General features: G+C 46.4%; 1 protein-coding gene across 1 annotated transcript in view; it reads right to left on the bottom strand.

Moving 5' to 3' along the window:
- Nucleotides 1-16,618, bottom strand: part of CEP85L (centrosomal protein 85L) — a 127,168-nt gene that overhangs the window by 23,639 nt on the left and 86,911 nt on the right. Inside the window, exons 4-5 of the mRNA XM_075862417.1 lie at nt 10,878-11,002; nt 6,594-6,711 (exon numbers count right to left, since the gene is read on the bottom strand). Coding sequence (XP_075718532.1) covers nt 6,594-6,711; nt 10,878-11,002 — 243 coding nt within the window. The remainder of the gene's footprint in view (nt 1-6,593; nt 6,712-10,877; nt 11,003-16,618) is intronic.

Below are 16,618 nucleotides of genomic sequence, written 5' to 3'. Positions count from 1 at the left end.
CTACCTACAGGGGGCTGTGTGCCACTACCTACAGGGGGCTGTGTGCCACTACCTACAGGGGGCTGTGTGCCACTACCTACAGGGGGCTGTGTGCCACTACCTACAGGGGGCTGTGTGCCACTACCTACAGGGGGCTGTGTGCCACTACCTACAGGGGGCTGTGTGCCACTACCTACAGGGGGCTGTGTGCCACTACCTACAGGGGGCTGTGTGGCATTACCTACAGAGGGCAGTGTGTGGCACTACCTACAGAGGGCAGTGTGTGGCACTACCTACAGAGGGCAGTGTGTGGCACTACCTACAGAGGGCTGTGTGTGCCACTACCTACAGGGGGCTGTGTGTGCTACTACCTACAGAGGGCAGTGTGTGCTACTACCTACAGAGGGCAGTGTGTGGCACTACCTACAGAGGGCAGTGTGTGGCACTACCTACAGAGGGCAGTGTGTGGCACTACCTACAGAGGGCAGTGTGTGGCACTACCTACAGAGGGCAGTGTGTGGCACTACCTACAGAGGGCAGTGTGTGGCACTACCTACAGAGGGCAGTGTGTGGCACTACCTACAGAGGGCAGTGTGTGGCACTACCTACAGAGGGCAGTGTGTGGCACTACCTACAGAGGGCAGTGTGTGGCACTACCTACAGAGGGCAGTGTGTGGCACTACCTGCAGAGGGCAGTGTGTGGCATTATCTGCAGTGGGATGTGTGTGGCAAAAAATTTACAAATGAAATTCATCCGATTTTAAAACTGCCACGGAAAAAAACGGATGCAGAACAAGTCAAAATCGACCGTTAAAAACGTCAACACGGCCCGGAACGGAATCACAACGGATGCAAAACGGACGTTTTTATCGGCCGACACTCGGACCCTGTCGTGTGAATTAGGGCCTGTTCACATCACCGTTCATTTCCGTTCCGGGGTTCCGTCGGAGGGTTCCGTCGGGCGAACCCCGCAACGGAAAGTGAAACTGACAGCACAGCTTCCGTTTCAGTCATTATTGATCTCAATGGTGACGGAAACATCGCTAATGCTTTCCGTTCGTCACCATTCCGTCTGGTTTCCGGTTTTCCGACGGAATCAATAACGCAGTCGACTACGCTATTGATTCCGTCGGAAAACCGTAAACCAGACGGAACCCTCCGACGGAACCCCGGAACGGAAATGAACGGTGATGTGAACAGGCCTTAAGGCCTTAGGGGCTATTCCCACGGCCGATTTTTTGAAACCTGGCCGTCAAAAAATGGGACATGTCCTATTTTCGGCCGTTTACCCGGCCCCCATAGAAGTCTATGGGGCCGGGTAATACACGGCCATCACCGGAATGTGTCCCGAGTGATGGCCATGTATTCCGTCGCTCGCTCCCTCCTCACAGCGCAGAGGGCATGTGAGGAGGAGGAGTTGATGCCATTCGGACGAATGGCTGTACCCTGGAGGTAAGTATATACACTGTGTGGCAGGGCCGGGGTGTACAGCAGGTGGAAGGGAGCACTGCGCTGGCTCCCTTCCCCTGCTTGTTTTAAAAGCGCCCTGGCCCGGCGACACCTTCGATGGTGTCGCTAGCAGCTGCTGCTGCTACTATTGTAGCGACGCCACTATAGCAGAGCACGGAGGTATCTCCCCACTCTGCTATGTGCTAGCCCCACTTTAGCTCCCTGAAGGAGCGGAATCCCCGTGTGTTCGGGGATTCCGCTCCTGGACAGACCGCTTGATGTCTCTGTCCATATCTGGGCAGTGACATCAGGGGAAACTCCTGAAGCGGAATCCCCGAACACATGGGGATTCCCCTTCAGGAGTTGCCCCTGATGTCACTGTCCAGATATGCCCGGCCCGGAACGGATGCGAAACGGATGCGACAGGGTTTCCCGGCCGGGTGACGGCCGTTCATAAATCGGCCATCACTCGGCTGCATTAGGAACAATAGACCCCTAATGGGGCTATTCACACGACTGGGAAACCTGGCCGTCAAAAAAATGGGACATGCCCTATTTTCGGCCGTTTACCCGGCCCCCATAGAAGTCTATGGGGCCGGGTAATACACGGCCATCACCGGAATGTGTCCCGAGTGACGGCCATGTATTCCGTCGCTCGCGCGCTCTCTCTCCTCCTCCTCACAGTGCAGAGTGCATGTGAGGAGGAGGGTCTTTTTTTGCTCCCTGTAGGAGTCGGAATCCCCAATCCCCGGCCGGGGATTGGGGATTCCGCTACAGGAGAAGTGCGTGACTACACTGTCCATATATGGACACAGCAAAGTCACTCACTTCTGCAGCGGAATCCCTGACTCTATGGCCGGGGATTCCGCTACAGGAGAAGTGAGTGACTGCACTGTCCATATATGGACACAGCGATGTCACTCACTTCCGCAGCGGAATCCCCGACTCTATGGCCGGGGATTCCGCTACAGAAGTGAGTGACTACACTGTCCACATATGGACACAGTGACGTCACTCACTTCTGAAGCGGAATTCCCGACCTGTGGCAGGGAATTCCTCTCCAGGAGAAGTCAGTGACTACACTGTCCATATATGGACATTGAAGTCAGTGACTTCTCCTGGAATGTGGGGTGGGGGGATGGCTGCAACCTACAGGGGACTGGGTGGCATCACCTACAGGGGGCTGGGTGGCATCACCTACAGGGGGCTGAGTGGCATCACCTACAGGGGGCTGAGTGGCATCACCTACAGGGGGCTGAGTGGCATCACCTGCAGGGGGCTGAGTGGCATCACCTGCAGGGGGCTGAGTGGCATCACCTGCAGGGGGCAGGGTGGCATCACCTGCAGGGGGCAGGGTGGCATCACCTGCAGGGGGCAGGGTGGCATCACCTGCAGGGGGCAGGGTGGCATCACCTGCAGGGGGCAGGGTGGCATCACCAACAGGGGGCAGGGTGGCATCACCAACAGGGGGCAGGGTGGCATTACCTACAAGGGGCAGGGTGGCATTACCTACAAGGGGCAGGGTGGCATTACCTACAAGGGGCAGGGTGGCATTACCTACAAGGGGCAGGGTGGCATTACCTACAAGGGGCAGGGTGGCATTACCTACAAGGGGCAGGGTGGCATTACCAACAGGGAGCTGGGTGGCATTACCAACAGGGAGCTGCGTGGCATTACCAACAGGGAGCTGGGTGGCATTACCAACAAGGGGCTGGGTGGCATTACCTACAAGGGGCAGGGTGGCATTACCTAAAAGGGGCAGGGTGGCATTACCTACAAGGAGCAGGGTGGCATTACCTACAAGGGGCAGGGTGGCATTACCTACAAGGGGCAGGGTGGCATTACCTACAAGGGGCAGGGTGGCATTACCTACAAGGGGCAGGGTGGCATTACCAACAGGGAGCAGGGTGGCATTACCAACAGGGAGCTGGGTGGCATTACCAACAGGGAGCTAGGTGGCATTACCTACAGGGGGCAGGGTGGCATTACCTACAGGGGGCTGGGTGGCTTTACCTGCAGGGGGCTGGGTGGCTTTACCTGCAGGGGGCTGGGTGGCTTTACCTGCAGGGGGCTGGGTGGCTTTACCTGCAGGGGGCTGGGTGGCTTTACCTGCAGGGGGCTGGGTGGCTTTACCTGCAGGGGGCTGGGTGGCTTTACCTGCAGGGGGCTGGGTGGCTTTACCTGCAGGGGGCTGGGTGGCTTTACCTGCAGGGGGCTGGGTGGCTTTACCTGCAGGGGGCTGGGTGGCTTTACCTGCAGGGGGCTGGGTGGCTTTACCTGCAGGGGGCTGGGTGGCATTACCTGCAGGGGGCTGGGTGGCATTACCTGCAGGGGGCTGGGTGGCATTACCTGCAGGGGGCTGGGTGGCATTACCTGCAGGGGGCTGGGTGGCATTACCTGCAGGGGGCTGGGTGGCATTACCTGCAGGGGGCTGGGTGGCATTACCTGCAGGGGGCTGGGTGGCATTACCTGCAGGGGGCTGGGTGGCATTACCTGCAGGGGGCTGGGTGGCATTACCTGCAGGGGGCTGGGTGGCATTACCTGCAGGGGGCTGGGTGGCATTACCTGCAGGGGGCTGGGTGGCTTTACCTGCAGGGGGCTGGGTGGCTTTTCCTGCAGGGGGCTGGGTGGCTTTACCTGCAGGGGGCTGGGTGGCATTACCTGCAGGGGGCTGGGTGGCATTACCTGCAGGGGGCTGGGTGGCATTACCTGCAGGGGGCTGGGTGGCATTACCTGCAGGGGGCTGGGTGGCATTACCTGCAGGGGGCTGGGTGGCATTACCTGCAGGGGGCTGGGTGGCATTACCTGCAGGGGGCTGGGTGGCATTACCTGCAGGGGGCTGGGTGGCATTACCTGCAGGGGGCTGTGTGGCATGATCTACAAAGGGCTGTGTGTGTCAACAAATTTAAATGAAATTAAATTCATCCGATTTTAAAACGGACAGGGAAAAAAACGGATGCAAAACGGGTCAAAATCGGCCGTTAAAAACGGCAACACGGCCAGGAACGGATGCAAAACGGATACAAACCGCCCGGGAAAAACGGCCCAAAACGACCGATTTTATCAGCCAACACTCGGACCCTGTCGTGTGAATGAGGCGTTATGCAAACCGGCCGGGAAAAACGGCCGATTTTATCGGCCGACGCTCGGGCTCGGGTGGGACCCTGTCGTGTGAATAAGGCGGGATTCACACGACCGGGTCGTTCCCGAGCCCGAGTGTCGGCCGATAAAATCTGGCATTTTGCCCGGCCGGTTTGCATTAAGTTTTGCATCCGTGCCGGGCCGGGCAGTGACATCAGCGGCAACTCCTGAAGGGGAATCCCCATGTGTTCGGGGATTCCGCTTCAGGAGTTTCCCCTGATGTCACTGCCCAGATATGGACAGAGACATCAAGCGCTCTGTCCAGGAGCGGAATCCCCGAAAACACGGGGATTCCGCTCCTTCAAGGAGCTAAAGTGCGGCTAGCACATAGCAGAGCGGGGAGATACTGCTAGCGGCGCCATCGAAAGTGTCGCCAGGCCATGGTGCTTTTAACAAGCAGGGGAAGGGAGCCAGCGCAGCGCTCCCTTCCACCTGCTGTACACCCCGGCCCTGCCACACAGTGTGCAGCGATGCCATTCGTCCGAATGGCATCAACTCCTCCTCCTCACATGCACTCTGCGCTGTGAGGAGGAGGAGTTAGAGCGCAAGCGCCGGGAAACCCGGCCATCACTCGGAACACATTCCGGTGATGGCCGTGTAATACCCGGCCCCATAGACTTCTATGGGAGCCGGGCGGCCGGGTACCCGGGCGAAGATAGAGCATGTCCTATTTTTTGACGGCCGGATTTCCCGGCCTTCAAAAAATCGGTCGTGTGAATAGCCCCATTAGGGGTCTATTATTCCTAATGCAGCCGGGTGCCGGCCGATTTATGAACGGCCGGCACCCGGCCGGGAAACCCTGCCGTGTGAATGAGGCCTAAGGCATTATCTCCAGGTGATATGTGATGGAAAACATGTCCCAGGGGTGTCAAATAGTGGAGACATTTTCTAGGGGATCCAGAACCACCACAGTAAGGCGGGATTCACACGACAGGGTTTCCCGGCCGGGTGCCGGTCGTTCATAAATCGGCCGGCACCCGGCTGCATTAGGAATAATAGACCCCTAATGGGGCTATTCACACGACCGATTTTTTGACGGCCGGGAAAACTGGCCGTCAAAAAATAGGACATGCTCTATTTTCGGCCGGATGCCCGGCCGCCCGGCTCCCATGGAAGTCTATGGGGCCGGGTAATACACAGTCATCACCGGAATGTGTCCCGAGTGATGGCCGGGTCTACCGTCGCTCTACAGGAGACTTGGTGATTTGGACCCGATTTGCATCCGTTTTTTTCCCTGTCCGTTTTAAAATCGGATCAATTTCATTTAAATTTGTTGCCACACACAGCCCTTTGTAGATAATGCCACAGCCCCCCTGGTAGGTAATGCCACCCAGCCCCCTGTAGGTGATGCCACACAGCCCCCTGTAGGTGATGCCACACAGCCCCCTGTAGGTAATGCCCTCAAGTCCCCTGCAAAGGGATTGATAGGTAGTTGTCAGTCGGATCCCTAGGTATGTAAGGAACTCAGATTGGCATTGGCATGGAATAATTACCTTTCAGCTGTTGCAAGGAGTCAGGGGGAATATGCTAGCTTAGCACCTCAGTTTTAGTGGTATTCACTTTATAACCAGAAATACGGCCGGAATTCTATAAAAGGGCAGGTAGATTAGGAAGTGTAGTATGTAGGCGAGTAAGAGTAAGCAAAATGTCATCGGCAAAAAGGGACAACTTAAATTCTCTGTCTCCTTCACACCGCTATCATCAGGAGAAGACTGTATGGCAGCAGCTAAGGGTTCAATAGAGGAGGCCAAAGCGCGAGGGGACAGGGGGCACCCCTGCCGGGTACCATTTCTAATCTGAAATGGACAGGCAGAGGTATGAGGACGTTTAATCGTAGCTGTCGGGTCAGAGTAGAGATTAGTCCGAGCAGCCAGGAAGGGACCAGAGATGAATTATTGTGTTTTTAAGGGTTCGATGAATACACTGCTATAAACTCAGACAGCCTCCATAAAAGAAACCTGCAGCGTTTAAAAAATTGGAAACGGATAAACATCTTAAAACAAATGAAAAGTGCTCATGCCTACCTTGATTCCATGGGCGGAGCCATCTTCTCCATTCATAACAGGACTTGTAGATGCTTGGTGGGTGCGTAACTCTCCACCCCGGATGGCTTGTTGTAGGTGGCAGATCTGCTGTCTTTGCCTAAAAAAGTTAATGACATTTTATTATAGAATACTTTACTTTCAAAAAACCTCCATAAATGTGCCTTACAAAACAAACGGATTTCCACAATTGGAGTACGATAGTATTTTGTAAAATAAATGTGGATACACAAATACTGAAAAGCATTGATTTTAACATATTAAGAGATACATACATTTCAATCACTATATTTGGAAAGACTAAAATTCTGCACATTAATTTGTGACATTTCAAACTATCCACCAAATCTTTACATTTTACCAAAAGACCATGCTGCCACCTAGTGGTATATTGGCGGTAATGGACATACAATAAAAACTCTCAAGGTCTGTAACATAACATTACATACATATGTCTTTATTAACCAGAACCTTACAACAAAATGTATGAATTAACATCATGGTATTACACATTACCACCCAAGTTCTAAACAAGAATAATAAATCAAAATGCTTATTATAATCCCATAAAATCTATACACACACAATTACTATTACGTGTATATGTTTTTCTATTTATACATTATGAAATAGTGGGTAGTAAAAGAAGACCTATGTGATGCATGCCGCCAAATGCCTTAATCCCGCTGACCTGAGGCAGCCAACAATGGAACGCTTTGTAACAAATGCATTTCTTTGCTAATTTGGGCGCACACAAAAATAGCTTAACATTTATTCTACGGCACAGCTGCTGTGATCTGCTAATCCAGATCTTAACCACGGAGAATGACACTTGTGTCTGATCAACAAAACACGACCACACAATAAATAGTTCCCACATGATCAGCAATGACACCTTTTCTTCCTCATATGTTTTTCTTAACATGAACAAACGGCATTCTTATGTTATATTCATATCTGCGCTAGGAATTCCGTTTTTCTATTCCGTCATAGGAGAAAAAGAGAATTAAATGCTGTGACGAATTTGTCACATGACGAACACAACAACAGCACCCAAAAGACCCCATTGACTTTAAGAAGTTCCGCCGTGTTTTTTCGTCATGATGTCCGTCATTTTAACGGAAAAAGCAACACCGCATGCTGCGCTATTTTTTCTGCAGATTTTACTGCGACGAGGGCTCGCAGATAAGAATACAACATTACTTGGGTTAAAACAGAAATAAGGTTTCTGAACGGCAGAAATACTAGTGTATTTTTCAGACTATAGGGACCTCATGCACACAGCCATATTACCGCTCTGTTTTGTACAGAGATGTAATAGATCTGCCATTGTAGTGCTTGAGGCCTTCTACTGCACTTTTGTTTCATGGGATTCGTGGCACGTGCCATCAGATGAAATATGTAGGGAGGTATATTACTTCTACGGGAGGATAGCGCTGTACATGCGGCATCCAACAGAGCCTGTACGGCAGCACACAGAGGCCATACAGCGCCATATTATGTGGTGTGTAGGAGTCCGAAGAATCACCTTTTAGCCTAAATAAGATGGTGATGGGGATGGCTGCGGAGCCAATTCAGAAAGCAGGAAAAATGGTATTTATATAGTAGAATATTTTTCCAATTGACAGTAGGTCACATTAAAATGTATAAAGTTACCAAAGAATTCCAGGACTATATTCAGATCCCAGAACTTTGTAGTCACGATTTACAATGAAGGGTACATTATTTCACATGATAAACACCTCAGCTGATGCAGAAACTCTTTATGTTAGTCACTGAATAACATTTTGCCTCCTTTACAAAATGAGGTTTGTGTATTACAGTACAAGACCTAGCGTTTCCCTCCATACAGTGTCAGCCACAGAATACCCCCCATATTGTGCCAGTCACAGCGTGCCTTTCTATACGGTGCCAGCCAATGTGTCTCCCCATACTGTGTCCGCCACAATGCCCCCCCCCAGGCTGCAATACTTACATTGTGTACTCTCACTGGTTGCACATAAAAGGACCATCCATGACTGCTCACACGTCACTACTACTTCACAGGACGTTGAACGTCCCACTCAGTAAAGTTTCTATTGTGGGGCATATGAGCAGCCCCTATCTATGTACAGTTGGCAAATTTTAAAGGCAGATCTCGCCTATTATACAATTATTATTACAGACATGTCAACAGCAATTTTCCATGGATATGTATTATATTATGTAGCAGTAGCTGTAATAGTAGAATATTACTCCCTCCATTACTTCTACAAATAATAGTAGTAATAAAGGGTACAAACTTCACTGAGGCAGTGATCAATGTGAATAAGTATATTATACATTAGCACCGTACACAAAGATAAGATAATAAACTAAGGTAATTGTATAAATAATTGATAAAGCACAGTAAAGCTAGGTAAAAGTTCTGATCATCTATCATTACACGTCCGGCCTCCCTGAAATCCCTGGCGCCGGACTTTGGAGGGATATATCAAAACTGGTGCAAAGGAAAAGTAAAGTAGTTGACCATGGCAACCAATCAAGTTGCTGCTTTCATTTTCCAAAAGGCCTCTGAAAAATGAGAGATGGAATCTGATTGGTTGCCATGGTCAACTACTTTACTTTTCCTTTGCACCAGTTTTGATATATCTCCCCTTTGTGTTTTGCTGCTTGGGTAGAGTATACAGTTACTAATATTGTATCTGGCACCGAGGTGAAAAGTAATAAACAGCAGCTGCTTCCTGTACAACATGAGGAAAAAGCCCTCATTGTTACTTCGCCTTAAAAAGCCGTAACAGTACAGCCTGGTCTGTGAGGATTCAGTGCGCCAATCTCTCATGAGACTGGATTTATTTACAAGGGTTTAGATCACATGTCCAGATATTTGGCATAATTCATTCCAGCATGCAATCATTCTTCAAATAAACACTGAGCGGCTTCATGACCCAAATACTTTAACGCCTATTACTTTTTCTAGACATGTGAATACATTTTTTTCTTCCTAACTGCAGTCACAGTATGTTTAGAGGACGCTGCTATGAAGCGAGAAACAAAACAGGCATGGGTGAGATCTATGAAGGTTTAGGACTTCTATGTTGTTGTAATTCATGGTGTCATCTGAACAATACATATACCACAAGAACCTTTGTATCACTGCAGTTTACGATTATGTGATGGCAACGTGCAATCTATACACTGGCATGGATCGTTACATGTATCAGAGTTCTCTTTTAGGGAATGTTCACACATGGCCGATTTGTTGCAAAAGTTTCAGTGACTGAAAATCCACTCCATACATCTTAATGGTGGTGTATCTGCGGCATGTAAATGGATTTTTCAAAACCTGCTATGCCAACGTACCCTTATACTGAGCTGTGTGCCTGTGTAAGGCCCCCTCTGCACACGGCTGTAGGCGTGGGAACGGTCCGTGATTATGGGCACGGGCGGCAACGGACTGTCACCCGTATTTGCAGGCCGTGCTCCAATTATAAAGTATAGGAGCACGGTCTGTAAATTTCAAAAAAAATAAAATCGGATATGTCCTATTATTTTACTGGTCATTTCTATGGCCCGGGCACCTTCCTGTAAATATACGGGAAGGTGTCCATGGGTCATAGAAATTAATGCATCAGTATTTTGATCCGCAATTACGGATCCGTAATAGAGCTGCACTACAAGTGCTACATCCCCTTTGAAAATAGGCACAGCGGGTCAGATTGACGTTGAAGGGTGCTTGAATTCCCCACTGCTGGTGTATTCTATTACCCAGACTGTGCCCTGGGGAGTGACTTGGGTAGTGGGTATAGGTTTGGAAAACGCTCATAATAAATACATCAGAAAATTGCATTAAGGGGTTTCAAACGTTGAGCTTTGCTTTAACATCCCAAGATACTACCAAGAAAAATTAGGTTGTTAATCAGATGTTTATCCACGATTGTATGCGTGTTATTTGCCCAAATTATTTCCACAGAATTGTTTGTTTGAAATTTGTCAGCATAACTTTCTGGTCATGCTAAAAATACAAGCTGCAAGAAGTTATATCTCCTCGGTGCCTTTTATATAGCTTAATGCCAAGTGTTTGAGATTTGCTTTCAACATCTTCTTTCCAGGGCTTGAATCCAAGACCATCACTTATTGAAAATTCATTTCTGCCAAGGGGCAAACCTTTACCTTTTACTGCCCCAATCTGCGTGCTCCTCAAACATACTCCTGTTTAGACCTTGACAGCATAAATCTCCGGACAAAGGTCAAGGATCTGCATACTGTTAGGACATATGGCATTACCTGTCAATTACAATCTCTTTCTGTCGTATTAACCCTTCTTTGATCTTCAACAGAGACTCCCACTTCGAGACATCTTGACTCAGGGGCACAGGAGAAAATGGTGGTCGTGTAGGTGTTGTTCCAGCCTGCATTGGAGGAAATTAAAATGTTACACAGGAACTATAAAGAATCTACAGTACAAAGTAAAATATGTGACATTTATGACTTTAAGACATATGTGACAAATATCACTTTAAGGCCCTATTCACACTGAGGTTTTTTTGCAGGCAGAAAAAAAATCTGCCTCAGAATTCTTTCAGGAATCTTTCGGCAGCATGTTTCACCCGCAGCCATTGAAGCTAATGCAAGGATCGCGGGCAAAAAACGAAGCAAAAACACAATAAGAAATGAGTGCCTCTTGTTTTCTCTGCCTCCCATAGATTTTAATGGGAGGTCAGAGGCGGGGAACCGCGGCAAAGGACAAGCCGTTTTTTTTTGTTTTAAACGCGAGCAATCAAAAGCTGCCCGGGAAAAAAATACGCCTCTGCCTCCTATTGAAATCAATTGGGAGCGATTTCGGCAGTTTCAGCGTCACAATGAGCGCCCATAAGCTCTGTGTGAACTGACCCTAAAGAGTACCAGTCACCTCTCCTGACATGTCTGTTTTAGTAAATAACTGCATTCCCGATTAGGCAACAATTCTGGAGCATTTTTTTCTTATAACTCTACGTTGTGCCAATCTGCTGTTATTCCTCCTAGAAATTCATGAAAAACATTATAACTGGGTGTTACCAGTTGGAGGTGTGTCCCTACACAGACTGACCCTGTCCAATCAGTGCTGACAGTGACACTGGATAGGGACACACCCCTTTGACAAGGGGAATGGTAACACCCAGTTATCAATTTATGCTTACATTTCTAACAGTAATAACAGAGGAACAGCAAAACCCAGAGTGCTAAGAAAATATCCTCCAAAAAGGTTATTTCAAGTGGAATACAATGATTTACTAAAATAGACAAGTCAGGAGAGGTGACAGATCCTCTTTAATGCAAGGTAAACAAAAATGCAGTACAACACAATAATCTGGTGTAATATAATAATATATTGGTATAATATAATAATATATTAAGTTGCTAATAATTACAGCTAAACTCTTTACAGCCTTCTAATAGACCAAACACTTTATTTGGAGAATATGCGATCTATGTGTTTCTACGAAACAGCTTTTGACTTGCATCTTAATCCAGAAGATTTCATCTCTGCGTGTGCCGAAAATCCAAATAAGTGTACCTTACTATGCAAATCAGTTTGAGGTCTGATATATCGTGTTCCGCAGTCTTTGAATTTTTTTAATATCTTTTTTTTTTTAGACACTTTGGATTTGTATCCCATCGACCGATCTTTTAGTTTTGTGACACATTAATACATCTAAATTTATCTTCAGGACAGTGTAGCTACACAACATTTATTTCGTTACATCCAGGTATTTCTCACTCGTCATTCATTACACCCTCCATATGCTATTGCGAGCTGGATTGCCAGCACGCCACAGAAGTAGGAGTGGTATTACCCGTCCTCACGTGATAGAGGTAATGCACAGGTGTAATCTAGTCTTCTTTACCTGCCCAGTATAGGTTAATCTGTGAGCGATTTATTACCGCCCCAACCTTACTCATTGGTTGGGAGACAGGAATGGGAGTACCCATGAACGGGATTATGGATACCCAAGGCAAGGTGCATAACATTTTGTATGGCACGCCAAGATTAAGAACGAGTGATTCGTTCGAAACACGTAGGCTCGTTGCAATTTTAATTGTATATAAAAAAACATTTTTTTCCTTTTAAAATGAACGCTCGTCAGTCCGATCATTAAGGGCCTTTGGCTTTAAAACAGACTTTTGTCATTCATGACATCTCCTGTCCCTATTCTCTTTCAAATGGTTCCCCAAACCACATTCAAATACTGGCTGTTTCATACAAAACTCACAGTGCCACACTAAGATGATGTTAAGCCAAGCACTTAAAGGGACACTCCAGGAACAATGAATACACGATGTTATGCCTCGTACAGGGCCTGAGGGGGCGGAGCTTGACGAGGATTCTCTCTGGTGTTCTTTGTATACCCAAGTCACCCGACACTCCCTCTGCCCATGCACTAGGTGTAATACAGCGTATACGTTTTGCCAGGAATGTTCCTTTAAACACAGGATACCAACAGGAATAATTTTTATATACTGGCTACAGCATTTAACCTATCATAGTCCTTATCAAAGAAGCCTGGCCTGTGTGACAAACACTCTTTAAAATGAATATCATTGCTTTATGAAGCTAGGCAATGACATTGCAATTGAGTATTTATACATTGAGAACTGGAACACAGCGGAAACACATTGTTACCATTAAAGTCTATGAAGTCCAGAACATGTGTCAGTCCATTCCTGGAGTCAAAAGCTGGAACTCTGGTTATACAAGCTTATAGTCGGAGTAAAGTACATTCATGGCACCGAGCCAACAGGCAAGCTTTACTGTTCAGGTATAATGTAGCCATGTATATTTATACAGACAATGTAAAACTCAAAATGAACATCTTTAAACGGATATCCAGGATTCCCCTGAGGTGATGTATGTGCGTGTGGCAGTTACCTAGAAATATTAATACGGGGCCTAGAACTACTCTACCTTGCTACGCCCCACCGAGTGCAATCTACGCACTAGGAGCTGGTGTCTATTTCCACTATAAATCATTCCAGCTTTCTGACAGACATTATTAAAAATGTGCCGGGCCGCCGTGGCCCTGACCCCTTTGGAAGTCAATCCCCATTTCCATAAAAGTGGTTGTGAGGGTGGCGCAAAAAGGCCAATTTGCACATTTCGGGCACTTTTGCAATTTTTTTATGCCAAAAAACGGACATAGAAAGGTTAATAAATTCCCCCCTGTTGACGTACCATATAACTCTTCAGAGGGTCACCCTCCACTCTGTCGCTTCCAACTCTTTCCCTTCCCTCCACCGTTACGGAGTGTGATGATGCTTACTGGGCTAATTATTTCTCACATTATTTTACATACAATTTTTGCACCTTGTTACATTTGTCTGTCTCTCTTGTTATAGACCTCTCAAACATGACTTTTTTAAAAATAAAAATAAAAAATATTGAAACTCACTTATAATAAAGTCAATGGGATCGTTGTAGAACTGATCAGTATCCGTGGAGGATCATGTAAAAAAATGGAACTCATACATCAGTGTGAACAGAGCTGTAGGGACATTACTTTTGAGCCGTATGACCAAATGGAGAAAATTAGGTGGAATAATGTGGGCCGTCAAGAAGAATCATAAGCTCGTCTATTTAAATCCAGTTTTTATTCAACATTTTCAGCTGTTTTTTGTTAAGGTTCTCCAAATTCCTGTAGGGTATGCACTATTGCAGCAATACTACAATCATTCATTTGCGTGTTAAAAAAAAACGAACCCCAAAAGCCAGAGATTATTATATAGCTAACACATTGCTATAATATAACGCTCATGATCTTCACTATTTGGGCTACTACCGTAGTAGTCTTTTCAGAGGGCAGATTTGCCCCTTTCATTTTCAGTTTTGCTCTGGTAATATAGCACAGGTCTGGCTACACTGCAGGTTCTTGGAGGTATTTTCTTCCAGGCAGTTCTGTTTATGTTGAAAACCTAATAAAATGTGACCTTTCCATAAAACCCCAAATGTTGTGAAGTCTTAGAGGCTTTAACAAATGAGATACACACTTAAGAGTTCATAAGCTTGTATTTATAGGAGCAGCCTTGCCAAATACTTACCAGATGACACCATTCAAAATAGCGCAATATGTGGAATCTAAAAGAGTGATAACAGAATGATGGCCTTTCATTGTGGGCCTAGTCTGTACCTGTAAAAGTTCATGCAGCATTCTATCAAGTCTTAACCATCTGCATCAATAGGTTTCCCTTTACATACTCAAGCAAACTATTTTCCATGGTTCTAGTCCCAGGGTCTAGTTTTGCTTTGCCATTAGAGACGTAATAAACAGTTTACAGGCTTTAAAGGGAACTTGTCAGCAGCCGTTTTGATGCGACAAAACGGCTGACAAGGTGATGTAGGTGAGGGGAAGGGTATTTTAAACATAGCTTTTGTCTCGGTCATGCAAGTTGCATGACCGAGAAAACTATGTTTAATATCCCCAGCATGCCGATCGCAAGTGCCAGTAAGGCGGGGCTTGATGTGAAAGTGCTCCCGCACGCTCCGCCCCTCTACTAAGTGACGGCTCAGCAGAGAGTTGCGAACAGTGCCCTAGGGGATTTAAAGGTAAGTATCTCAGTCACGCAACTTGCATAGAATAGGTTATGAAGAAAAACGGGGATAGGAGAACCAGCGCTGCTGACATCAGAGATCGATCCAAGTGATTTTCAAACAAGATTTATTATGGCTACGCATTTCAATACTGAACCAGCATCTTTATCAGGCCACGAGTTAAACAAAGAACATGCAGAACATTTGTGCCTTGTTCTTTAATGCCGCTGTCGGTGCATTTCTGACCAGTATATTTCAACCAATCCTCGACTTACTAAGTATATTGTACATTCTACTAATGTGTATTTTTCAATTTCCTATATATATATACACACACTTGCATTTATATTCTATATTTAGATCTTATATTTTTTAACATGTTCTTTTAACTCTTTTATTTCCCTTTAAATAGACATCTAATAACACCTTGTGGGTCACAGAGATTGTCACGGCTCCACCTCTACTAAAATCATCTAATAATAATAAGCCCTTTTTTTTCTAACGGTCCTGACTGATAATCACAGGAACAAAACTTTGACATTTCGATTCATCAACTAGTGGATTTCATAGAGTTGTGTTTGCCGACTAAAGGACAATGGAGGCTGAAATATAGATCTGAATTTCAGCCTGTGTATATAATACTATAAAAAAAATTATGTTTTTAGGAACTCTCCAAACCTTCAAGGCCTCTTGGTAATAAACTCATCAAAGCGTAGACTGGGGTAGTGAAAGTGCATATTATTCTTTTGTTTTATCACACCAGGCGACATCCTTACCTACAATAAGTGGCAGCAATTTTTTATTTAGATTTTAGGGACGCTTGCTTTTCTTGACACATTGGGACATTCCTGTTGACAGAAGGATGGCATTGTTTTGTATGTGGTTCAGTGAAGTCAAGGACATACCACAATGTGTGATGGTTCTGTGTAAAGATATTCGTGTTGATAGAACTAAATATATAGTAATATATGGGGCTTAGTTATGTCTGTAAGATTAGAAAGTGAAGAAAGCTATAGCCATAGTGTAAAGTGAAGGATGTACAGTACCGATTTTTTCTCTGTATTCTTACATAAGTGTTAAGAAAAAAAAAATGATTTAACATTTAACAATTCATGTAGTAAGAATTGCAAATATCTAGGTAAAGGGTAGGCACATTATTGTACAGTTTAGCAGCCAGACAATAAGAACTCCCATTGAAATTGACAAAAAACTACTCTCGGAACTTTGCCAATCAGCTGTTTTTAAGGAGTCGCGGCACTCACGCAAGCCTTGCTTGCCCTTAATCGCTGACGGTGCTTATTACTGTCAAACACGGACATACTTGTAGCGGCAGTGCACAATATTAAAGCCATCTCCTAATCTGAACACAAATGCAATTTCTGCAACTATACATTTTCAGCAGTAAACTTTACGCTGTATAATGCCATTACCGCCGATGCCTGTGGGTCTGGCTTCTCTAAGA

Source organism: Rhinoderma darwinii, chromosome 4 (assembly GCF_050947455.1).
Source record: "Rhinoderma darwinii isolate aRhiDar2 chromosome 4, aRhiDar2.hap1, whole genome shotgun sequence".
In the NCBI taxonomy this organism is placed as follows: Eukaryota; Metazoa; Chordata; class Amphibia; order Anura; family Rhinodermatidae; genus Rhinoderma; species Rhinoderma darwinii.
Note: the sequence above shows the minus strand (reverse complement) of the source record. Positions and strands in the feature narration are given on the sequence as shown.